Here is a 25,957-nt window from a genome sequence, read left to right as displayed (position 1 = left end):
GTATTTTCGTTCAGTTTGTTTTGGAAATAGCCTAGTGTTTATCAGGAGTAGGAAGGTTGGATAAATGGAGGCCCATTCATAATATGGACTACAATGCGGCTATTAAAATGAGGTAGATCTACTACCTATTGAGTTGGAAGAAAGCCTGTGAAGTACATTAAGTGGGAACAGAAAGTTGCAGAGAAATGTATAGATTACGATCCAAGGTTGGAAAGGCACACACTCATGCATACACACCCACACAAAGCCCCTTCTTCAGGTTTACGTATATGTATTTTATGTGGATATGGAGAAAGGCATAGATGGTCAAACACCAGAATGTTCACTTGCTTACAAGGGGGCGGAAGCAGGGGTAGATATGGAAAAATAAAGACTGAGCAAAATGAAGAAGTACCGACATACCCTCATCTGCTAAAAATCCTTAGAGCTAATATGTGCATCTTTGTGAGTGGAGATACGCTCTGTCAAGGGGTCCCTTACTTGCCTAGGCTGGGCACCAACAACTGCCTGATCTGACACACCTCTTTGAGAACAAAGGGGATGCAGAATTCTGGTTGCCTTACAGAGACTCTTCCTGCTTTCCCAACTTGCTCAGCAAAAACAATACGTAGCTTTAAGTTTCACATTTTAAAAGTCAGAGGAAGGCTTAAAAGAATTAGCAAGCGTTCAGTGTTAGATCCAGATGCCATCTCAAGCAAGAAACAAAAGCGCTTTGATTTTTGAAAAATAACCTTTGACGCCTAAAGAGGCTCTAATAAATGCTTTGATCCAGGATCTCGAAAAATGACTTTCTGAGAGAGGCAGCCCAGGGAGACTGCTGTCCTTTGCTTATCTGCGTAAGGACTGCCACAGCATTCGGAGAGCAGTGCCCTGCCGGGGTCCTCTCTCCCTTCTCCCACGTGACACATCACCCCTGCTGTGCACGTGACTGTTTATGGTGAAGGGACAAATCAGGGCTTGCAGAGGGGAGCAAGGTCAGTGTGGTCTTGTTAATGCTTGGACTTGTCAGTGTACTAATTGGTGCCAATTTCCCTGGTGGTGATGGAAGAATCTGTTGACAGAAGGAAGACTTTGAAGTCTGAACTCACCAGAGATTGGTTCCCTAGAATTTTCACGAAGACTAATGTGCTATATAGGTTTATGAAGCAGACTTCTGAGGAGAAATTCTCAGCTGTTCCGGTGTTTGTCTTGTACTCAGAGAACCGAACCAGAAACTCTATAAATGACTCCATGTCTTTTTGAGAAGATGAAGCAAAGAATTTATTTTTTCTGTAGAGAAAGATGATTTCAGTCCTCAAGAGATCTTTTTAAATGTTAGTATGGCAAAATGAATGAGTTTTTTTTATAGACAGATGTTGTTATTAAATGTGCTTGTGGTAATGATGTTTGTTTAGTGTCGATCTCAAAGGAATTCAGAGTGCTTTACAGCCATTTTCTTCATTATTCCTTAAGCTTTTTTTTGGATCATAATTTAACTATATTTGTTTTGACTATAAATTCTTCATTCAGTTTTTCTCACTGGATTTTCTCTGAAATATCTCCTGTTAGCCTCATTTCTTACTCTTCTCTTCAATTCCAATAGTATATCCTCACAACGTTGTCGACACCTTAGAAGAACCTTCAGGATTTTTCCTTTCTGTAGTTCAGGCTTTTCTTTCTCTATTTACTGTTTGTCATCACTCTTTCCAACTTTCCCATATGTTATATTTTCATCATATTTCCGTCCCCCCTTGAAATAAGAATTACTAAAAAAAGCACCTTGTTTTTCTACCTAAACAGTTTCCTATTTTATTTAATTTCAGTTATTTTACTTATTTCTAACCTACCTTGCTCCATAAAGAATTTGTGGTAACTCTGTCTAAATACATTTTTTAACATGAGCCCTACTTATTGACAATGTGAAACTTTAGAGTTTTTATTTTTTAGCTTTCCCCTTTCAGTCATTAGGAATTTGTTAACCATCCTTTTCACTGCAATCATCCTTGAATAAATAATAAGGAACTAATCATGACTTTAAGCAAAGCTGATCTTTTGTATAAACAAATTGGATACTGCCCTTCATTCAGAAAAAAAGCACAGAACTCCTTTTCTTTGGCTCTAATCTGTAGGATGTATATAGTCAAGAGCCCTGTGCTAAAGAAATCATGGGATCATAAAATTATATGGAAGATAGTTTAGAAATCCTCTCCCTTATTTTATAATATGGAGAGAGGCCCAGAGGGTTTTAGAAATTTGTATACAGTCATAGAGAAACTTAGACACATTTAGAATTTAGTTCAGGATCCAAAACAAGCCACCTGAAAAGTAAAAATGTCAATAAAGAAGGTAGGAAGTAGCCTGATATAATGAATGATTTGAGTATTCTGGTCAGTAGTGAACTAGTAAATGTTAACAACTGGGGGATGAGGTAGAGGAAGTCCTGATTTGTAGTGTTGGCCAATTTCATAGTGTCCATGGCCAATTTCAACCTACCACCTTGAAACTGGCCATACAACACCCAGCTGGGAGGAGATGTGCACGAGGAGCCAATCTGCTCTCCAGAATGATATAGATCCCCTGGCTATGGTGAACCGCTCCTTAAGGGGGAGGAGAGCTGAGCTAGGCTATTTCTTCCCACACACTGGACCCTTCAGCTCTGAAGGGCTAACCATGGTCCTTTCATGCAGCATTGATATGATCGTTACTTTGCTCTTCCTATGGCCTCAGCAGATAATGAATTCTTCACTTAAGGAGCCATTGCTTACTTCTCGAGGGCCACCTCAAAGATAAGCATTTCCATGAGGGGTTCCCCAACCTTTCAGAAATAATCAGTTCTACTCTGAGTCCTAAACTTTTTTATATCCTTTTATATCCTTCATTGGGGTAATTATTAAAGCCTAATGTGATATTGTTGTCAATAATATGTTGTCTTCCCCCACTAGCCTTTTCTTGGGACCACCTCTTACTCCTCTTTTGTCAGAGAAGCAGTGCAGTATAGTCTCTGCTGTAAGACGGTCCCACTTTAAATCCTGACATTGCATTCACTCACTGAGAGACTATGGGCAAGTCATCAAACCTCTCTGTGCTTATCTGTAAAATGAGACATTAAATTATAGTCTCCATCTCATAGGCTTGCTACGAAGATTAATGAGATTACTAGATTTGTTTGGTGCCTAGTGCATACTAAGCACTCAATAAATGTTAATCTGGTACTGCTGTCTGTAGAATATGGCTCAGTGTCTGGCACAAAGGTGGCATACAACTGTTAATGGTTGAATAGAATTTAAGCACAGCCAGGCTATGATCTAGTTAGCTTGCTAGGAAGCCGGGGAAAAGCTTGCTAGGAGCAATCTGCATGAACAAAGGAGTGCTGGAGAAATGAGAAACCATATTGAATGAAAAGCGATATCCCATAGAATTACAGGATCAGTGTCTAGTTTTCCAGCTGTCGCATGATGAACACAGCAGAGTGGCATCATCCATGCCCTCCCTTCACCCCATGGGGTAGACACTGTAAGTCTATAGATGTGGCCATTTGCAATTAAAATAGCATTTTAGACTGCTGCTAATTAAAATATTTTCTTTTCAATGCAGTGCAGTTGCTTTTTTACAAAATCAAACTGCTTGAAGTATAAACACTGTTAAATTTCTTTCCAGTTGGTTCAGTCCATCATTCCAATTAATTCGTATCTCTTCCAGACTTGATCCTGCAATGCAGTATATCCTCTACCTATTCTAGCTTTGTGTTGTTAGTGGTTCTGAGAGCATGACTTCTATTTTGCTTTATAAAACACTGTACACGCCACTTCTAAGAACAGTGCATGTCAGTGTAGACTTCTTTCCATATTCGTATTGATTCATTAAGCAGTCATTTTCTTTTTCTTTTTGAATACAGATTTAGACCCCCTACAAATTTATCAAAGTATATGATAAGCCATATGGCATTCCATCTTGTTCATAAAAATTCCATGAAAAAATTTGTCAAAAATGCTATGTCTGCAGCATTTCTGTTTCATGGTATAGTAATCTGTAGAAAAAACAGTGCAGCTAGTTTGCTGCAACCTGTTCTTGGTTAACCCATGTAAGCTCCCAATACCAACAACTTCCTTTTTCCAAATCAGCCAAAGGATTATGCTTTGCAAATTAATATTATCAAGGTAGGTTAGGCTCAATGTACAGGCTTGATCATCTGGGTGAGCAGTTTAGGCATAACCCTGAAGGTGGTGGCAGGTTGCTGAAATTTTTGGATAAGGAATCATGTGACAGTGGTATTTTAAGAAGTGCTCTCGGGCAGTATTGTAAAAACAGTGGTCTCTGGGAAGGGATCTTATGTGAGGTTTGAAGTCTGCTACAATAATCCCTGAATGGTCTCCTAAATTTCTTTGGATTGAACTAGTGGCAGTGAAGATAGGAGAGAAGAAATTAAGATTTAAAAGAAACTAAAAAGGCATTGTTAAAGGAAGATGATGGGAGTGAAAAAAGTATTTAAATTAGTTACTTTAAAACATCCAAAATTTTCCACATCATTGACCAGGCAGGAAATAATATCAGTTTGGCAACTGGGATAAACATGGCTGTTTGGAAGTGGAGGTGACCCAACGTGATGGCCTCTCAGGGGTGATTCCCCCATCTCCCCCAGCCACCGGCAGAAAACATTAATATATCCCACATAGCTGCAAAGAAATAAGTAGTCTTTAGAAATAAGTTATCTTAACGATATGGGGAAAAACGGACTTGCACCAAAATTGGTATCAATGGTACTAAGAGGGCTGTACATAAAAAGGAAAGTAAACATTTGGTTGAGTGTGTATGATATGGCTTACACACTTTGGAAGAAAACCAACCAGCATCTGTTTGTGCCAAGGAAGGGCTGTGCAGGTGCCAAACAATATCGCCCAGGACACCAAGCCACTGCCCATGTTCTAATGATGCAGTGAAAGAAGCACAGCAACTGTGTGGGCCTAACTCAGGCATGTGAGTACGAGGCACCGTGGGAGAGGCTGGGGGAGGGAAAGACCACACCTAGGAAGGCACTGGATAGAGGCCTAAGAGTAGACAGAAGCAGAAACCATGGCAGGAAAGCATGTCGGTTTTGTACAAATATGTTAACCCATGTCTATATGCTTGAAAAAGCATTACTGATTTGTTGCTTTTGAATGTAATTTATATAGTTAATTAATTAAGTACTTTTGTGTTCCCAATGACTCACCTCTTCTACTAATCCACATTACTGCGTGGGGGAAATCATGGATTGGGGAAACGCCGGGGTTTGCAATCCATAATCCCTTGTCATACATAACTGAAGATGCTGAGTTATAGAAAATTAAAAGGTATTCCTTCTTTCTTCAATAAACTCAGAGCGAGAGCAAGAACCCACCAACAAAGCCATGCAGATTCTATTATAAAAACAGAAACGAATGGCTCTTCTAAATGAGAAAGGAACCCAAACATTTCTCCTGATGATTGGCAGTGGGGTCACTATGTGCATAACCCCGGGACCAGTATTACCATGTAGTCCATGAAATGATCTTCCCTGAAGTTGACCAGTGCACACCTCCGTAGTGGGAGCTCACTGACAGCTCCCCTCCATTCGGCTCCCACCTCTGTTACAAGCCAGAAACACATCCTTCTGGCTCATTTGCTCTAGTCATTCTGTTGACCTTTCCAAAGCTATCTGCTGTTCTATCACGCTCCTTGTTACTGTTAAATACAAAAAAAAAAAAAAAAGCAACAGACACATATGATGCAGGGAACTCTGGCAGCCTCACAGCACTTTGTGTAGGTTTCAGTTTTAGGACTTGCAGCAACGTAAACACTTGTTTACATTTCTGACTCCTTCAGTTAGTATGCGCTGAATAGAGGGCATGATGATGCTTCTTTGAGCTGCAATGCATAGCGTAGCACCTGGCACATAGTAGGTCCTCATTTAATATTTAGCATGTGGGGTGAGTGAATGAATGTATCACCTTCCCTAGACTGCGACACAGCTGTCTCATTTTGAAGGTGATAGCACGTGGTCTACAAAGCAGTCTTCCCTCTATCGTGTGCAATGCCTACGTCTATTGGCCTTTGTTTAACAGCTTCCTAGGACGATCCGGGTGATCCCGGGAGAGGCTGCTGTGTTGCAGCAGGCAGTTTCTGAGTCTTTTGTTCACCCCTGTACAGGTGGGGAAGTGGAAAGACAAGTCCCTGCAGATGAAGTACTACGTGTGGCCCCGAATGTGTCCGGAGACAGAAGAGCAGGAAGATGACCACCTGAGCATTGTGACCCTGGAGGAAGCTCCGTTTGTCATTGTGGAGAGTGTGGACCCTCTGAGTGGAACCTGCATGAGGAACACGGTCCCCTGCCAAAAACGCATCATCTCTGAGTACGGCGTCTCCCTGTGGCTCCGGGTGGAGCGGGGTGGACACCTGGCTGGCTGGGGACCTCACGCCTGATTTTTTGTTACTGTTGAGCTATGGAGTGACCAGCACTCCTGTGGTCCGAGGGCTGGTTCTGTCCAGACCTGGAAAAATGACTGCTAATGAACTTCCCTGGCTCAAAGACCAGGGCCTTAACTTTATGAAGGCTTAAGCTGATTATTGGTGTTGAAATAAGTTTTCTTGGGCCAGTCCTGAAATATGGAGATTTAGAAACAATTTTCAAAATAGATCAAATTGCTTTTTGCTGTTGGAAGTCAGGATAATGGTTCTTTATTTTTTTTTTGTGAGAGGGAGAGCTACCTGGAAGGGAGCTCGCTAACTTTCTGGAGCAGGGTATGGGTGCTAGTTAAATGGGTGGTTCAGTTCGTGAAAATTCATCATACTGAACTGTAAGGCTCTGCATGCTTTTCTGATGTATATTATACCTCAAGGAAGTGTTAAAAATTGTGAGAAAATATGGTTCAAAGTGATGAGATCATGAGAGTATTGTAGTCTTGTAGTCTCATTTATTTCCCTACTCAGGTCTGGTATAAATTGTGCTGATCCATGAAGGAGGAACTTTTAGGGTGGGAGTTTTAATAGCATAAGGTAGGTAGTTTGCACTTTATATAAAGCCTGGCTTTTGTGTTTTGTTTCTTTAACTGGTTAGGAATAAAACAGAGGAGGAACCAGGTTACATAAAAAAATGCTGCAAGGGGTTCTGCATAGACATCCTTAAGAAAATTTCTAAATCCGTGAAGTTCACCTATGACCTTTACCTGGTGACCAATGGCAAGCACGGGAAGAAAATCAATGGGACCTGGAATGGTATGATTGGAGAGGTGAGTGTCAGCAATTAAGGGCTCCTGCCGTTTTTCATTTATTTTGTTCCATTTAAATATTAAAATGTGTAGTTTAGAAATCATGAAAGCTACAAAACAGTAAATAGAATTTACTGTCCGTACCCTACAGAGATAGCCACTGCTGGGCCATGAGTGTTTTCCCTGTGTTGGCTCCTCACCTTTCTGGATGCTCTTGTTCCCTTGTCCCCAGGTGGTCATGAAGCGGGCCTACATGGCAGTGGGCTCACTCACCATCAATGAGGAGAGATCTGAGGTGGTCGACTTCTCTGTGCCCTTCATTGAGACTGGCATCAGTGTCATGGTGTCACGAAGCAATGGAACTGTCTCACCTTCTGCCTTCTTAGGTAAATGATGCATTTACTGGCATGAAGGAAATGGACATGTGGACACGACGAAGAAACAATCGAAGAAGCACGTTGCCAGGCTCTTTCAGCCAGGTGGTGGTTTGCTAGGAGCTTGATTCAGCCAGTCCATTTGTGGACTTCAAAATAAATTATCCTCAAGCATGAAAACTGATAAACGCAGAAAAATGGGAAGGCAGGATACCGTGTGAGAAAACAGTGCTGAACCAGTGATCAGGGGTCCTAAGTTATTCTCATTCCTGCAATTTAGTCATCATTTGAGATTTAGCCAGGGTATTCCACCCTTGAACTCAGTTTTCTCATACATGAAAAGAGGCTTTTCAATGAGCCGATCTCTAAAACTGCTCCCTGCTTTATTAATCTCTAATTCTGGATTCCATTAAAACACCTATTGATTTTTAATTATCTCCATGGATGAAACTCAGTTTAACAAGTAGGTTCTCTGCTTTCAGTTGAATTTTCTTAGGCTTTGCCGGATAAAGCTGATGTGGTGTCCCCTCAGCCCTACCCTTCTGTACTTTCTCACTCTCTAGCATCACTTAAATGCCAAAAGCCTTAGATGTGATATACAGCCTGGTGAGAGAAAGCCAAGTTTTCAACTAGATGAGGGTGTTTTGTGAGCTCATATCCAATACTTTTCACAGGGACTATGAGAGCAAGGGGTTGGAAGATAAAATAAATACTATTTTTTAAAATCCTGAAATCAGAACATTGGGCTAGAAGATAGGAAACCTGGTTTCGTCATAAACAAGCTATCAGTTCTTGGGCGAATCACAATCTCTCTAAGGGCCGCCAACATTGTAAAAATTAATATTAGAGTAGATAGTAATTAATTAATTAATTCCATAGAAGAATTGATTCAATAATATATCACAAAGTGGAGTTATAGGCATCATAGAACTTTTCTATGAATTACTTTAGCCTCCTAGTTAACCCTCTTACTCCCAGTGAAGCAAATTCTGGCCCTGCCGATTTTCAAATGTTATTGCTTAACATACACACTGTCTGCCTTAAGCCTCATAGCAGCTGTACAAATTTTATTTGCTTGCTTTCTTCGTAAGGATAACTGGAGGATAAAGAAGTACAAAGCAAACTGCATTTTAATTCTGTAATTCTAACCCTATAAGCATAACACTAATATTAACTTCTACATACATCACTATAGCCCAAGAATGACATAGAAATGCCAGGTAGGGTGTGTGAGTGTGTGTGTGTCATGAAAAGTACAGTTAGTTATAGGGATAAGGGAAGCCTATATTTACTGAACACCTAGTATGTGCCATGCTTTATCGAACATCCTTTATATATATTATCTCACTGATAATATTATACCCATTTTTGGCTTAGGAAATAGAAGCTTAGATTAAGCAATTTTCCAACAGTCTCTCAAATAGTAAATGGCAGAGCAGGAATGAAAGCCCAGCTGTGGCTGCTTTCAAAGCCTATGTCTGGGACACTTGGGGCCACTTCAGGGCTCAACCCTCACCCGGGAACCAGTGTTCCCGGAGAGACAAAAGAAGCTACATGATACAATGTGAAAAGCACTGACTTTTGCCTCAGAGGACCTTAATTCACAACCTGAGCCTGCCGATTTCTGAGCATGAACTAAAAGATGTTGTCTTCTGAGTCTTAATTTGTTCCTCTGTAAAATAGATATAATGATCCTATAAAGGATTCATTGTATGGGTTATATGAATATGTGGTGAAAGTGCTTTTTACATTGTAAGCAACAATACAAATATTTGTTATATTTTGGGTAGGAAATAGCCCTGGACTCAGTGAGGGTAAAGATAACATAGAGACAATGCTTGTACTCACTTATCCCCCAATCATAGAAAAAAGTGAAATCAGGGTAGGACTGCAATCAATTACAGTCAAGGAAAGGAGCCTTTCTCTGCACCACTTCATAAAGGCTTTGAATTGTACATTCTTCCTTCACATCTCTGGCTGCTACTGAAAGGTTTTCCATTTCACAGTCTGTGTGTTTAGTTCTGGGGTTTTATCAATATCCTTCTTTAATTACTGAAGTGTCTAGGCTTTTATAATTCTAAAGTAGATTTCAGAGTAAGAAAATATTTTTAAAGTTTTCAGCCAATTTTTTCCCTTTTCAACTTCATCTTTATTAATGATTTGGAAAGTGGAAAAATGGCATGTTAATTTACTTAGTTATCAGTTTACAATGTGATGTGACAGCTAAAAAGGCCAGAACTATTTTGAGGCACAGTTGAGGGAGCCTTGAATCATGGGGCAGAATAGAGATTGTCCTTTTTTATGGGCCTTTAAAGAAATGGCTCCTGGAATATAGGGTTCAGTTTAAAGCCCTAGAGATATAAATCAGCTGGAAGGAAGTCAGCAAAAATGATCAAGGAAATAATGACTAGAACATTTTTGCTATCTTGCCTGGTCCTGTCCCATCAACCCTATGTCCTGGTAATAGGAAATAGATTAGAGTTGTTTTTTTAATTACAGTTTAGGCATGTTAAATTCTCTCTCTTGCACCCGCTGACATTCACTGCAAATGGATTTTTTAAATATGACTTGTATTCCTATACCCTAATGATGTTGATTAAGATATACCACATCCAAATGGGTTGAAAAAAGTAAATCTAGGCTGGGATGTCTAAGAGAAGTAGGGCAAGGGAGCAAGGGGGTTTTCATTGCACATAATTGTTACTGAGTGAGTGAATTCAAACATGTTGAAAAATGCTTGAAATATGTAGAGAATGAATTTGGCTCAAAGGTTCAGAAACATTGGAGAAGGCTTTTCCAGGGCTCCTCTGTGCAGTGTGGCCACATAGTTGAGCCACAGCAAAGAATATAAACCAGGAGTCAGTCCCATGTGATTCATGTGCTCCATATTTAGTGCGGTTTCTTCCAATTGCACCTCTCTTTTTTTTTTTTACATGGGCAGGCACCGGGAATCGAGCCTGGGTCCTCTGGCATGGTAGGCAAGCATTCTTGCCTGTTGAGCCACCGTGGCCCACCCCCAATTGCACCTTTTACTGAGAGACCCAGATATTCATCCAATAATGAACTTCTTGGGCATGAAACAGTCCTCCTCATGGATTTGAAATTTTAAAAACTCTGACATGCCCATCAGGGGAATGGGGTGCTCAGCCACTAAGCATCTGATGCCTCCCTAAGCCAGGTCTGGCTCCCTGAAGGCATGGAGCACACAGGTGGTTTGTTTCCCCAAAGCTTGTGTTTGCATGAGCAAAGGAATATATGAATTAATCAAACCTGTTTGCTCCCCCATTGTAACCCTAAGCTTTTCCCCCTTTCTGCAGAGCCATTCAGCGCTGACGTATGGGTCATGATGTTCGTGATGCTGCTCATCGTCTCGGCCGTGGCTGTCTTTGTCTTTGAGTATTTCAGCCCTGTGGGTTACAACAGGTGCCTTGCTGATGGCAGAGGTAAGGCCATCTGGAACCATTGCATTTTTACAATGTTTCTTCTAGCTTTTAATTTGTAATCTCTGTACCCCTTACTTGGTGTCTGCCCTCCTCTCTTTCATTTTCATTTCTGAAAATAACCTCTCAGCCTTCTATGTCATTAGCTTGGTGACTCTAGAAATGCCCCAATTAAGATGTTAGTTTGAATCTATATATCCTCTCCCTGGTTTAATCCTTTCTTTGACCATAGTTTCACCCCAAGGTAAATAAGAGGAAAGGCTGGCAGTGGATCTGGGTAGCATAAACATGCCAGAGGAGACTATTTTGATAACCTAGGCCATGGACAATCTATCTGAGCAGATGTAACTAACATACATATATTAAGAATAAGGAAAAATAAGGTACTCTGGGGTATATGCTGGGGTATATCCACAAGGTGGAATCTTGTAGATTCTGCACAACCAAAGAATTAGTATTAAGGCATGAGATCACCAAAGTCTGTGTCCCTGGCTCAAGCCCCTATGCCAGGGAGTATAGGAATTAGTTGTTTGAAATAAAATGGACATAGCTACTATTGCAGGTTCAAATGTCCAGGTCAGGTAGGCCCCCAGAGAGGGCTCCCCATGTGATTGAGACATTGTGAGAGTTGACATAAAACTCATTAGATTTTGAAGGGGCCCTGGGATCCTTTTGAAAAGCTTCTCCAAAATTTCCTGAGAACCTCAGGATTAGGGAATATTCCACCTTCTCTGAGTCTTCTCCCATCCACAGTGTGAGCTTTGTCCTGGAATTATGCCTCTGGAAGGAAAGATTCTTAAACCTGGCTCCACAAAGAATTACCTCAGAGGCTCGTAAAAAGACAAAGATGCTTGGGTCTCATTTCCTGATGTCCTGATTCACCAATTCCAGAATGGAGCTTAACACTATATGTTTCAAAATAGTTGTTCTCTGCCCTGGTTGCATTTTAGGGTAACCAGTTCCCCCAACATCAATTAAATATGAATCTTTTGGGCTGAGATTCAGGTATGTTTTATAAAAGCTCCCCAAATGCTTCTGTTAAGCACCACTTAATAGTGTGAACCACCACTGCACTGAAGTATTTCCAGGAGAAGAACTGCCTTCTTGTTTGCGCATTCTAGGGCAGAAGTCTTGAAGTCTCCATGATATGGTAAAATCAGGGTCTGTCAGCCTGTGCCAAAGGGTGATCCAGAAACCATATTCTGTGTCCCATTTTGAAAGGCACCAATGAAAAGTAAAACATCTAGGAAGCACATTGATATATACGTAGATTGACAGTAGCAAGAACTAAAATTAGTTTTTGCAGAAAGCGAGGGAGGTAAAAATCCAGATTCATAAAGCTCAGAGCAAAGGCTTATGGTTGTTCACTTAACGAAACAATGCTTGTCTTCACAAAGGAAATCAGCATGAGGCCACTTTAAATATCAGTTTTCTTTGTGGCATTTTTTTGCAGGTAACTTTGATTAGTAAACAACTCTTTGTAAGCATGCACGTCCATTCTATGAAATGAGGTCCACATGCACAAAGTATGTGCAGAGTTAGGTATTTGGTTCAACAGGTGTTTTTGGTGGTGATTTAGTTTGCTGAGCAGATGCCATCAGGATCACAGACAGCATTGTAAGACCTGTACTAATATATTGTGAACTGTGCAAGCAGATGTTTGTTTCTGCAGTACAGTGGGGTGGGGTGGGGGTTACATTTAAACGCAGGCACCAGGTAAGATTTCACCACCAAGCTGTGAGTTCACAATAAATTTAATGGTCCTGCATCAGTCCTGCCTCTGTCTGTATCAAGTTAAGTGGGACTAAGCAAGGGGTCTATGACTACCTCTCTGGGCTTCCTGATGTTCTTTTACACAGAAGCTATGATGGTAGGGGACCAGTTGGGAGGAGTTGCGTTGCAGGGGAGCCAGGTACCACAGTTGTCTTTGAAATGTTTAGTAATAAGTTACATGCTTGAAGAAAAATATGAAAAATCAAGGAAAAGTGCATTCAAAAACATCCAGCATCAGAATTAGAGAATGTCTATAACAACAATAGTAAAAGACTACACAATTCTTGCTGACCTTGTTTGAAGTTGAAGTACTCTCCTGGTAGATAATAAATATAAATTTCAGGAACAGTGGTAATAAGGACACCAGTATGATGATAGTAGGATAGTCAACCTTCCTTATTCAGTTAGGGGCAGGTGGAAAGATCACTCCTCCATTGCCTGGACTGTGCCATGACTATTGGTTGGAGCAACAGTTTGCACACCACTGGCCTCTGGCTTTTCCCCTAAGGGACCCTCCTCTGCCTTCACCTCACAAACTAAATTGCAGTTGATAAAACACTGAGTCTTATTTGGAGGGTTTTCTGCTCTGGGAAGGACCTTGCCAGTTCTGGGTCCTTGTAAGTGTAAATGAGGATGTGTCTTAACTTTCTGCCTCTGTCTTTTGCTCATACCAGAGCCAGGCGGCCCATCTTTCACCATCGGCAAAGCCATTTGGTTACTCTGGGGTCTGGTGTTTAACAACTCCGTGCCCGTGCAGAACCCAAAGGGGACCACCTCCAAAATCATGGTGTCAGTGTGGGCCTTCTTTGCTGTCATCTTTCTGGCCAGCTACACTGCCAACTTAGCTGCCTTCATGATCCAAGAGGAGTATGTGGATCAGGTTTCTGGCCTGAGTGACAAAAAGGTAAGAGAACCATGTGAAACCTCTCACCCTTCCCTCGATCCTGTTCTGTGCCATACTCAAAGTTCTTTGCATACCTGTTAATTTTCTAAATGTTTTGAATTGACTGTTCTTTTTTACATTTCTTTAAACTGGGAGCTGAAATCAGTTTTCCTACTGAAATAATATTACTTTGCACTTACCTCCTGGTTAGTGAAAGGTTGTCATAAGTATGCCCTGGGCTGCAAATAAGGGGCTTGGTGTGTGAGCAGCTTTCTGAGTATGTGGTACCTCTTGTTAGATGTGGCCGGGTGGCCTATCAGCACAGGGCAGACAATTTGGCATGTTATTAGAAGGCTGCCCCTGTGTACCCACACTAAGGGGACTGACACTTTATGACCCTCATTTTCCTCCCAATGGTATTTGGCAGTGGGCTCTCCCTTTGTTTGCCTGCACGGTTGTGTGTTCCTGGGGCTGGGCAGGAAATTTGCTCACATTGTATCTTGAAGAACAGTAACTGCTATTTAACTTGATGATTGCCCTGTGTATGCTGATGAATGGGTTGCCCCTGTATCAATTGCCAGCCTCCCCGTTTGCCTGTGCAGTTGAAAGAGAAGGGAAAACATCTGCTGGTTTCCATCTTTCCTGGATGAGAGTGCGCAATACTTGTTCTGAATACATCTGACTCTCAAGGTCTGCCTGAAACATCACAGTTCCATGGGAGATTTGTCTCTTGAAGCCATGGTAATCATGATGGTCTAAGGTGCTCTAAGAGCTACATTCATGGAGTGTCCAGTAAAGTTCACGGATTCCCTCCAGATACTTATATAAATTTTGGAAACTTTTACAAATGTGGTCTCCCAGACCACATTTCCTAAAGGGTTAGAAAATGTGATTTCCAATCCCCAACTGCCAGAAGAAAGTCATGAGATATATACAGCTGTTTCGTTAGACCAAATAGATCAAATAGTTGATGTTTGATCACATGGGTGGGATTTCCTCAATATAAACCCTGTGCACTTTAGAAAATGGTTTAAGAAGAGTGAAAAGAAGGAGATATTCTCTTTCGGGGTTCAGATTCTGATTTTTCCATCTGCCCATCTGTACTCACTAAAAACATTCAAAAGCATGAAGGGCAGATTAACAAGGTTCTTGAACATATATAATTTTGTTTCCCTCTTCATTTTGTTTGTTCGTGCCTTCCTTTTGCTTTATTTTGCTTCCTTATTTTTTGAAAATATTCCCTCTCTTGTATTTCCTCCTCCCTCAAGTCTGTAGCAGAGTCTGGTGGGACCATGTCCCCACGTGCTGATACGTAGAGGTTTAATGGCTCAGAGTCCTTCCTGGGGTCTGGGCTGTCAAGGGGAGGATTTTCTATATTTATCACATTGTTTTCTTCAAAGGTCTCTGAAAATTGCCTGGGACACTGTATCTTTCTCATATTCATAGGGGCCATCAACAATGTGGGGAGACTGTTATTCCTTTTGTGGTTTTGAAAGAGCATGAAGACCTAGGCTACATGAAAAAGAGAGGACCCACATCTGTCTGTGCTCCACACTGTGATCTTTATGTTCTGAAAAACTGGTTCCCATCAGTTCTTTGCTTAAAGACTTTCCAAGTTTCCATTGCCAATGGAATTGAGGCAGTTTATTTTCAATGTGGCATTCTAGGCTCTTTACAATTGAGCCCCAATGTTCCCCACCTCTCCAGTCTCAATCCCCAATACATGGTTTCCCATATTCTGTATTCTACATCCTCACCTCCTCATCCATTCCAGACCATGCCTCCATCCATGCATCTACCGGGAATATTCTCCTCCCTACTTGTTCAATTACTAAACTCCTACTCACACTTCAAGGATCCTATTAGAATCTAACCACTTCATTTGTGAAGCTTTCCTTAGCTCATCTGGGCAGTCACTCATTCTCTCCTCTGTCATAGCAATAACGTATATCTTTATTATAACATTTGTCTTCCACATTGAAATGTAATAATCTGTGAACCTGTACCTGTCTGACTCTTTCTCCCTCTGTCTGGCTGTAATCTCTACAAGGTCAGGTACCATGGTGTTCTAGTTTGCTGGCTGCCAGAATGCAATATACCAGAAACAGAATGGCTTTTAAAAAGGGGAATTTAATAAGTGGCTAGTTTACAGTTCTAAGGTTACTTAACTTCTCAGAGGCTCAGTATCCTCTGTATCTCAGGATGTTTTCTCAACATCCTGAGAAAATGTTCCAGTTAAAGCAAGTCTATAGAAATGTCCAATCAGAGTCACCCAGGGAAAGATACCTTGGTTCAAGAAGGCCGATGAAGTCCAGGGTTTCTCTCTCAAGTAAGAAGGCACATGGCGAACATAGTCACAGTTTCTCTCTCAGCTGGAAGGACACATGTCAAGCAAGGTGTCATCTGCTAGCTTTCTCTCCTGGCTTCCTGTTTCGTGAAGCTCCCTGGGAGGCATTTTCCCTCTTCATCTCCAAAGGTCGCTGGCTTGTGGGCTCTCTGCTTCTTGTGGCTATGTCATTCTTCTCTGCTCTCTCTGAATCTCCATTCTCTAAAATGTTTCCTCTTTCATAGGACTCCAGAAACTTATCAAGACCCACCCAAATGGGTGGAGACATGTCTCACTTAATCCAGCTTAACAACCACTTTTGATTCAATCACATCTCCAGGGAGATGATATGATTACAGTAGAATAGGGATTATTCTACTTTATAAAATGGGATTTTGATTAAAACGTGGCTTTTCTAGGGTCCATACATCATTTTAAATCAACACACATGGTTTGGTTATCATACAAGGAAAGGAAAGGAAGAAACAGAGGGAAGATAATTGAAAGTAAGGGAAGGGAGAAGATAAGAGGAAGTAAGGAAAGAAGAAAGCTTGAAGGAGGGACAGGAAGGAAGAAGGAAGGGAGGGAAAAAGCCTGTGGAGAGAGAAAAAGAGTATATTAACTTAATAGCCTCTTGTGCCAGCACTGAACTAAGCATTGTGGGCAAAAAAAGCAACAAGAGAGCAAGAGCCTTTGAACAGATGTTTAATTTTAAAATGGTTGTCTGATACATTTCAGAATTTTGCAAATGACAAAATAATAAAGTATAAGCATCCTACCAGAAAGTGTCAACATAATTTACATAATTATAGAAAACATTTAAATAACTAATGACATATAACTGCATATCAGTGTTGGGAACAGTAATATAAATCAGAAGGAGTTGTCTGAAATGGTACTTAAAATGTCAAAATTCTTATTAGTTTTATTCAAAACACCTAAATGAAACTGTCTCAGGACTGAGATAGCAATGCATGAGAGGAAGGGTGCTCTGTGAATTTAGAAAAAAGAAAAAACAGAACTTCAACAACAAATTTGAGAGTGGAAGTGAGGTGGTTTTGATGATGCTTTTTCAATGTCATTAAATTTTCATCAAGGAAAATAACATTTAATATGGAGAAGAGTTCCTAAATTTGTTTTGATTATTAGGGATGACATATCTTCCATATGACTCAGATCAAATGTTAAATATCTTGAGAAAGTATGGGAGGATGTTTGTAGCCACAAGATTTATAGTTTTGTTCCTTAATTATCTTAAATTTTATGGCAGATTTCATTTAGGTTAAGGTACAAAATCAGAACACTCAGCGTTAAATTTCCACTAAACCTACTTTTGTGTTCCTTTTTACTGGATAACTTTCATTTTGTGGTAGCACATTATATTAGTTAATTCAGAATAATTCCACTGCATGCCATAACTAAATAAAAGTGCAAGTTCTAACATTTAGCAGCTCTACTGTACATTCAGTCACCTCCCCCAGTGTCAGAAAGAAGTGAGGAAGTTTGTGCCATCTTTCTTCTAACAAAAAGCCACATGCTAATTTCATCTTTCCTACCTATCCAAATAGAATTCTCATTTTCCAGTGTACGAGCCACAGTATGAGGGGTAAAGAGTTTGGCCAGTGAAGGAGGAGATGTACTTGCTTAGTACTAGCTTATTGTGTATGTTACATATGTAATATATGTATAGTCTTTATACAGCCATGATTAGTCCCATTTTACAGATAAGGATACTGAGCCTCTGAGAAGTTAAGCAACCTCCCTAAAGTTACACAGAGTGACTAGAGCCCGGGTTTGAGTCCTTGTATGTTTGGCTTTAAATTGCTCTGCTGGGATGCCTCCCTTGTAGCTTGTCCCAGGAAAATTTGTGACATAACCAAGATTTGGCATTGACGCCCCTTGCCCCCACCTGATCACTTACTTCCCTACCCTTTCATTTAATGATTTGTGCAGCAGCTCCACTTTACCCAGTCCTTCTCAGGGTATAGCTACTATGACTACTATTGCTACTGTTATCACAATTTAAATCATTATTAACAAAACTTCAAGCAATAATAATATCACAGATATTTTTCTAGCTCTTGTTTTGAGCCAGGCCTAGTGCCTAGTACATTACATAGATTTTCTTATGTAACAGTGCTATTAAAATCTTTATTTACGTGTGAGGAATGTGAAGCTTGGAGAGGTTAATTAATTTGTCCTTATGATGTTCCTGTGCTCCTAAAACAGCAGGCCACCCTGTTCAGACTTTGATGGTTTTTCCAGTTAATTCCCCTTCTCCCTACCCTTCCATCTACCTTGTCAAAACTTACTGGTTTAGACCCTTTTCCACTACTAAAACAGACTGAGCCATCATAATTAGATAATATTCTAACTTTTGTACTTTAATAAGTCATAAGGAGAATGGGTGGCACCAGGAGAGGGAAGCGTCATTTATGGAGTCAGTGGGGTTCCAAGGTAGGGCTGAGGAAGCCTGCCAGGAGTCAGGTCTGCTAAGGCCACAGAGGGGGCTGCTACGGCCTCTGTCTGGCTATCGGGCTCCCCAAAGGTATTGGCTGCCAGGGTCCTGCTTCATATTTTGCCTGCAACATGTGGGTACAGTGAGGACCACCTTAAACACCTACATGAGGATGTTCTGGCTTTTCCAAGTAACCGATATTCTGGGTTGCTAAGAAGTCCTCTATGGTCTGGAAGTCTCCTTCAGGGAAATAGACAGGATATGAGTTTTAAATCAACATGCAAACAAATAAATATGTGTTCTGCAAGAAACCAGCCTTGTGATGAGCATGTTGACAACACAACCACACCAAAATGTTTGGATGGTATATGAGCATGTGTGAGGAAATGGGGCCATGTTTCCCACGTTCAAATGTATTTCCTTTGCCTTATTAACTTTAGACTTAAAGCCAGAGGGAGGCAGCTGACTTCAACTCCACTTTGTCACACCCTGGTCCTGGCCCCCACTGTCTTGTCAGATCATGGAATACGAGGCTAAAAGGAGCTTAATAGAGGAAAGCTCAGAAATCACTAATGCCTGAACTGGACTTCCAAGTAGCTGAACAGAAAAGAAGGGTATGATTCATTGCCCAGGGATCCTCTGGGCTGTCAAGTGACAAGTCTTCTCATAAAAGCTGGTCAAAGCAAGTCTGGAGGGAGTGACAGGAGAGGAAAACCTTGGGAGTGTACAGGGAACAGGACATGCATGGGTAGAGGGAGGGACACCTGTCCCTTTGTCTCTTAATGGCTGCATAAGCAGAGCCAATCTGGCCCCTCACATGGACTGCTGCCCCGAGTGCTGAGCCTCCCTCATTGCCACAGTGACCTCTGTCTGGAAGGAACTAACCCTGGTGTTTGGCCAGTGCCAAGTCTATTTGTCAAGGTCAGCTACCACCATGTCTTCTTTGGTTTTGTTTATAAATGAGTCTACTGACTCATGGAGCACAGAATGAGTACACCAGCAGGGCCAATTGAATCCTACTTCCTGAGTCCGTCTTGATTGAGGAAGGAGATCCCTACTTTCAACTCAACAACCAGTGGGACTTGGCAGCAGTCACCCTTCCAGTCTCGGGATGACCATGCTGACTATTGGGCTCCCAGTGGGGCTCCCAATGGGCTCCTTTCTGTCCTTCTTTTTAAGTACCCTTTCACGGCATTGGCCTCCTGTTTTCCCTGCTTGCCCTGAATGACAACCTGCTTTCTGATGGCCTGTCACTTCCCACACAGGATTCTTCACTCCTGAGCTTCACCATCCTGTTGGAGCCTGTGGTGGTTGAGTGGCAGCCCCCCAAAGATAAGTCCCAGAACCTGTGAATGTGACCTTATTTGGAAAAAGTGCCTTTACAGATGTATAGAAGTTAAGGATCTTGAGATGACACTATCCTGGATTGTATGGGTGGAATCTAAACCCAGTGCCAAGCGTCCTTATGAGAGAAAAGCAGAGGAAGAGTTGACACAGAAAAGAAGACACATGAAGGGAAAGGCCATGTGAAGGAGGAGGCGGAGACTGGAGTGAGGCAGCCCCAAGGAATCCCTGGAGCTATCAGAAGTTGGAAGAGGCAAAGAACAGATTATCCTGTAGACCCTTCAGTGGGAGTGCAGACCTGATGCCACCTGGAGTTCAGATTTCTGGCCTCCCGAACTGCATGAGAATAAATTGCCATTGTTTTTTAGCTACCATGTGTGTGGTCATCAGGTACTGGAGCCACAGGAAACCATTACAGGGCCATGATGCCTCCCCTTATAACCTACACTCTGAGCTTGTTGCATCCTCTATACTTGAGTACTGCTTGTATTTGTCTTGACCCCCTCTTTTGTTGGTTTCCGTGCCCCAACTTTCAAAGCAGGCATTTCTTATAGCAGGATCAGGGTCCCTTCTTCTTTTCACTTACCTCCCTTGCTTAGGAAAAGCAATCTACTACACACTGAAGATGTGCAGGGAGACAGGTTTATCATGCACAGGGAGTCTTGTCTCTGTTGGCTCATTTAAGGAGATGATGAAAAGCCTAAGCGTCATCGCTCTGTCTTTGAGCCTGATTGACATGAGTTTCTCACAGCATGTAGTGCATTATTTGTGTGCACCCTTCCCACGCAACTTTCTACTAGACCTTAATAATAATGCCATTATCAAAGGAGATTGAGGTCATGTTTTGGGGAGCGATACTGTTTTCACAACTCTTCTTATAGAGTAAAATATTATTAGTGCATCTCTCCCATCTGCTGGATTGTGCTGTTTTGTTCAAATCTCAGAACTGAGAGGACTTTAGTTGATCATTAGGCACAGATGATTCTTTTCATATCTAGGGCAAACAGGTGTCTTTTCTGTTCTCGTGGATGAATATATTTTCCTTGTTCAATCCCTTGTTAGATAGGAGCACACACTCACATGTATATACACATACTCACACATAAATGATGCATCCGGAATTACATAAAGATAACAAGGTAATTAGTAACTTGGCACTTACAAAGCTACATGGGAAACATTAGTTTCTCCAAGTGTGCAGAACATGAATTTCACAAAGTGGATCTCAGGAAGATTGTCTTCATTAACTGGAAAAAGAAGGAAGCTTTGTTTCATTCTGGTGATGCTGTTTGAACTATCTTTATGCCAAAGAAAAATAAAAAAGGAGGAGGGAGGGAGAGAGGGAGGCAAGAGGAAGAAAAAGAAAAGAAAGAAATAACATCAGAACAACCTTAGGCTCGTTCTGTTCTGTATTGTTCTTCTTAGAAGTATGCCCTATGCAAGGTATTAAGAGGACTAGAGGTTTCCTGCATTTGTAAATTTGTAAAAAAAAAAAAAGAAAGAAAAAAAGCAACCAGACAAATTAGCATGAGTATGAATTAATAGTCTCCCTACCTGAATTGAATTGGAGTGGGCCCAAAATGAAAGCTGGCAACAGGTAGCAAATTATTTAACAAAAATCAAAACACATAGTGTGCGATGCTGTACTTAACTTTTGGGTGGAGAGAGAACCTTGTGAACTGGTAGGATCATTGAATTTACTCGTGCAGCTTCCAGATGCGATATTTCCCTGGCAGTCCACCTCTCCCAGCTGCTGAGGAGCAAGTGACTCTGGAGACCCCCCCACCCCGAACTTGTAATCTACTTACAGCTGAGGCCCTGGTTCTTCGAGAAGAGATCTATTCTGTGTAGATGACTGTCGAAGGTAGTTTCTTCATTCTGAAGTTTATTTTCACCAAAGGAAAACAAGAGTTGCCCAACAGCCTTTTCTCTCTGCTGTGAAGCAAAAATTATAAGTAAGTGTTTTAGTACGAGGGGACTAAGCTTTTATAGGCTCACTAAATCTTGGCTTGCGGGTTGAGGATTTATTAAGAATTAGTGTTTCACTTCTGGGCAACTAGGTTTGAATCCTTTGAGATAAATTAACGTAGCCATGAAATCTCTATGTGACCAAAGGCATCAGGGCTAGAATGAATTGGGTTTTAGAGATGTCTGAATTATATTCACAATGAAAATCGAGGCCCAGCCTGGCTCTGGGCTTTTCTGGATTATTAGGCTTTCTTGCTCTTCTCATGCCCCCAGCTGTGATGATAACACAAGTGGATGCGGCCCTCGGTGAGCTGCATGCAGCCCGTTAGAATTTCAGAATCTTTCTGCCAAGCTAGGTCTGTGCTAGAGCCAGTAAGGCCAGACAGTGCCTATGGCTGGGGGAGCTCCAATCCTTTAGTTTATAATTTAATGTCGAGTTTTCCTTTCAAGCATGGGTCACAGAGAGCCATTTAAAGACTGCTTATGCTCAACAAACACTGTAGTGTCAGATGTTTCATCTGGTGTTTTAATCTAATCCTATTTGGGGGCTTTGATTCAGAGGGTCAAAGCCTTGGCTCCAGGCCAATATGATGCTGACAGCCACCAGAGCAGAAAAGAGAAAGCAAGCAGGCAGGCAAGCTCCCTCCAGGTGAAGGCAGCTTGGATTTTCAGGCTGTTATTCTAGTGGCAAGAATCAGGAGAAGGAAGATCTAGGGTCTCAGGTCATCACATTAAAAATCTTACAGTGAGTCTGTAAGAGTAGTTCTTTCTCGGGGGGAGGAGCCACTGCTGGGGATGGGGTGATGAGTAAGGCACTGTGTTCTTCTCAAAGCCACTTGGAAAAGCCTTTCAAATCACACTCTCCAACTCTCAAACTGACTAGAAAATTAACAGGTGGCGAAATCTCTTGCCTCTGCAGGACCTACCAAGGAAGTAGCCAGAAAACAAGGTATCAGAAGTGTTACAAGAAAAAAGAAGTGTTACAAGAGAAGACTACTTTGGTGGAAGTTATTGTGGCGAGAGGGGAGGGGAGTTGTAGCATTCCCCCCTTTTGCTCCCACGCCCCTGAAACCTACTGGAAGAACTTTGAGAGGACCTTTCAGAGGGCTTGATATCCAGCCCCTGCAGACAGAGGGGGGAAGGGGCTGGCATTTGACCCATATTCGGGAAGACCAAGATTAATAGGGATTGACCAAAGCCAGCTGCCTGATGGACCAGTGCGAAGAGAGCTGGCTGCCCTGGGAATGGGTCACCCTTTCCCCATGGCAGGGCAGGTCTGTCTTTCCTGAGGACCAGATTGGGCCATATGGGAAGGTGGGGGTCAGCCTGGAGTGGGGGTAGGGTGTATGTAAAGGGAGCCTGCACAAGCCAAGGATGAGATGCCTCAACAGAGAGAGGCAGGAGGGTTTAATCCAATGGAGAAGTCAAGGCGAGTGACGTAGCTGCATTGAAGGGGTTGTAGACCAGTGTTCTCACTGAGAGAATCTCTGGGTAACCATGAACTTGCCTGTCAAGAAGAGCCAGCTTTGAATATCCAGCATGTTTAGAGAGCACCAATGCCAGATCATAGCAGTACCAGTTTAGGTTAGTCTTTTCTTGTCTTTAGTGGCTTCTCCTTTGCCCACCACCACCAACTCTCACCTCAGTCCACAGCAGGAGGAGAATAACTAGATTACCTGATCTGTAAGAGATGGCTTCACTTTGACTTTCATAACTTGCTACATGATAACCACTGGGGTTCCTGAACCCAAATCTTCCTATTTTTCTCTTCCTTTATTACTGAGCATTTACTGAACTGTTCATTGAGTATATACTATGTATCAGGCTCTTCACAAATATTGTTACTTTTAATCCTCATGCCCACCTATGAGACAAGTATCATTAGCATCATTTTACAGATGAAGAAAGTCATATAAGGGTTAAGTGAATTGACCAAAGACACAACTAGGAAACAGGATTTGATGCAGGGAGACCTGACACCAACCTACCTCTGTCACCATTATGCTACATTGCTGTAGCCTGATCTTCTTTATGGGGACACAGGTACTTCTAGAGTGCTTCGAGAGGCAATGGCCTGAGGCAGCAAAATCCAGGAAAGCGCCCTACCATGGAAACCCTCTCTGGTCTGCCTTCTCAGATTGTTAAGGGGTAATTATGGGGCCCAGGCCAGAGAACACTTTCTCTACCCCACTGTCAGTGCACAGCAACCCCGAACAGACTTTGGTTCACCCTAACCCCAGAGTGTCTCCAGCAAGATTTCTGTTTTCACTTCTGTACCCACAGCTCTTGCACAAGGCCTGACATTTAATAGCCATTTATTTAATGAGGACTAAATGGATGAATGAATCAGAAAGAAATTAAGTGTTGCAGGGTGTGGTATGTTCTCTCATCTAGACAAGTAATTTATATACTTTTATATTTATAACTTATATAGAATGAAAAAGATCCCATTTGCAGGAACTGTCTCTTTAAAGGGTAGAAGAAAGAAAGAGAGAAGAAAGAAGAGAAAAGATGTATCCCACTCTATCACCCCATCCTCATCTTAGAGGGTAAAGAAAGCAATTTACTGTTAACAAAGTACTTGTGGCAAAGAGACCATGAGTCACTTAAGGCTAAAATCCACCTTGATATTAAATTTCCTAAGTGTTTAATTCTGCGAAATTCCTTCACACATGTTCCAGCTTATCACTAGCACCACAGTGTGCTCCGAGTTAAGTATAAGCCAGTTAAGTTTCTGCAAGAACTGATTGCCAACAGACCCTGAGACAGCTGGGACTCAGCCTCTTTTGGACAGGGTACAAAAGAGATGTTGAGTTGGGTGCCATCGTGGTATGAGGGAAGAATGCTGTGGTTTCTAATGATGCTTCTTAGTGGCCTCCAACACAAATTGAACAGGATGGCTAACGGCATTGCATTCTGAAGGACATTGCCCCAGAGGACCTCCAGGACAGAAGAATCTCTGGGGAGTGAGTCTTTTTTTTTGCTCCCCCCCCAAAAAATACTTGGACACATATGCCTTTCCCCAACATACCCAACCATCACTGCAAACACACACACACACACACACACCATAGAGCGTGCAGATGTGGCTTTGACTGGGAGCACTAAGCAATTTTCTGCTTTTTCTTTTTATCCTTATAAAAGCGCATCAAATTAATTGTGGCCAATTACGTACAAATCCCTTTCTCTCTGCCAATCAGGGTTGCCTAAACAGGCAAGAGGCACTCTCACCTGCTTCATTATGCAAATTGATATTCAAACACTGAAGAACAATGCAGCCTTCAGCACAGCAGCGATTCCAGATTGCTAATGAGAAGAGGCTGCTGCCAGAGGAGTTGCTTTAACTCTCTGGTGTAAAAAGGATGAGAAGTCTTCAGTGGGAGATGAAAGCAGAGTTAAAGTCAATGAGGGTCCTCAGCACCAGACAGGGTTACTGGTGCAACTCGCCCCAGGTCTAGAAGTTCTCTACCAGGTCAGACCTGGTAGTCAGGCAGAGCTACCAAAGTTCAAGCAGTGTACATAGATTTGTTTGATTCCTTAAACATCCCTTTGGTCTGACAACCATAAATGCAGTTCATAGGTCATGAAGGGCAAGCATGAGGTCAGATGTGCCCATAAATCCACTGATACTTAGAAAGCCTATGGGCAAGAATAAGCATGATCCACCATGCAAAGTGCCTAAATATGAGGAAGAAATGAATGGACACATATCTCACAGCATGAGATTAATTAATTTGAAAAAAGCCTGTACCATACGATTATTCATTCATTTGGAATGATTCTATGCAAACAATATGTTATTTCCCCAGTAATGACAGTTGTGAGGACTTAGTTCTTTCTTGACTACTTCACCTTATTACCTTGCCCCAGATCTTCAGAACCTCCTCTTGGATTGAAAGCACAACCTTGTCTTTTAGCCAACAGTCATCCAAGATAGGCTTTTAACACAGTTATGTAATTGTCAGCTTGTTTCTCTCCACTTGTAGGGGTACAAGACAGACCCCTGCACAGCAGCGAAGGGTATTTCTGCTGGGTAGCCATGCTGTCAGCAACATGGAGTGGGACAAGAAAGAATTTGGCATTGGGAAATGGGGCAGTTTCCCAGCTTCTCCTGAAAAGTCTTCATGATACAACTTCACTTTTCAGTTGGAAGTGTTACAGAATCACACATGTTTCACAATAAGCCCCA

General features: G+C 41.8%; 1 protein-coding gene across 23 annotated transcripts in view; it reads left to right on the top strand.

The window, feature by feature from the left end:
- The window catches only part of GRIN2B (glutamate ionotropic receptor NMDA type subunit 2B), an 849,505-nt gene that overhangs the window by 782,789 nt on the left and 40,759 nt on the right, over nucleotides 1–25,957 (top strand). For all 23 annotated transcript variants that reach the window (XR_013179559.1, XR_013179558.1, XR_013179557.1 and 20 more), the window contains 5 exons: nucleotides 6,145–6,347; nucleotides 7,052–7,223; nucleotides 7,435–7,588; nucleotides 10,894–11,019; nucleotides 13,464–13,693. Coding sequence is in view for 17 of the 23 variants with exons in the window: in XM_077170132.1 (XP_077026247.1) it covers nucleotides 6,145–6,347; nucleotides 7,052–7,223; nucleotides 7,435–7,588; nucleotides 10,894–11,019; nucleotides 13,464–13,693 (885 nt within the window). In the remaining 6 variants the exon portion in view is untranslated. The remainder of the gene's footprint in view (nucleotides 1–6,144; nucleotides 6,348–7,051; nucleotides 7,224–7,434; nucleotides 7,589–10,893; nucleotides 11,020–13,463; nucleotides 13,694–25,957) is intronic.

This window comes from Tamandua tetradactyla, chromosome 7, assembly GCF_023851605.1.
Source record: "Tamandua tetradactyla isolate mTamTet1 chromosome 7, mTamTet1.pri, whole genome shotgun sequence".
Lineage (NCBI taxonomy): Eukaryota > Metazoa > Chordata > Mammalia > Pilosa > Myrmecophagidae > Tamandua > Tamandua tetradactyla.
This window is presented reverse-complemented; position numbering and strand designations above follow the sequence as displayed.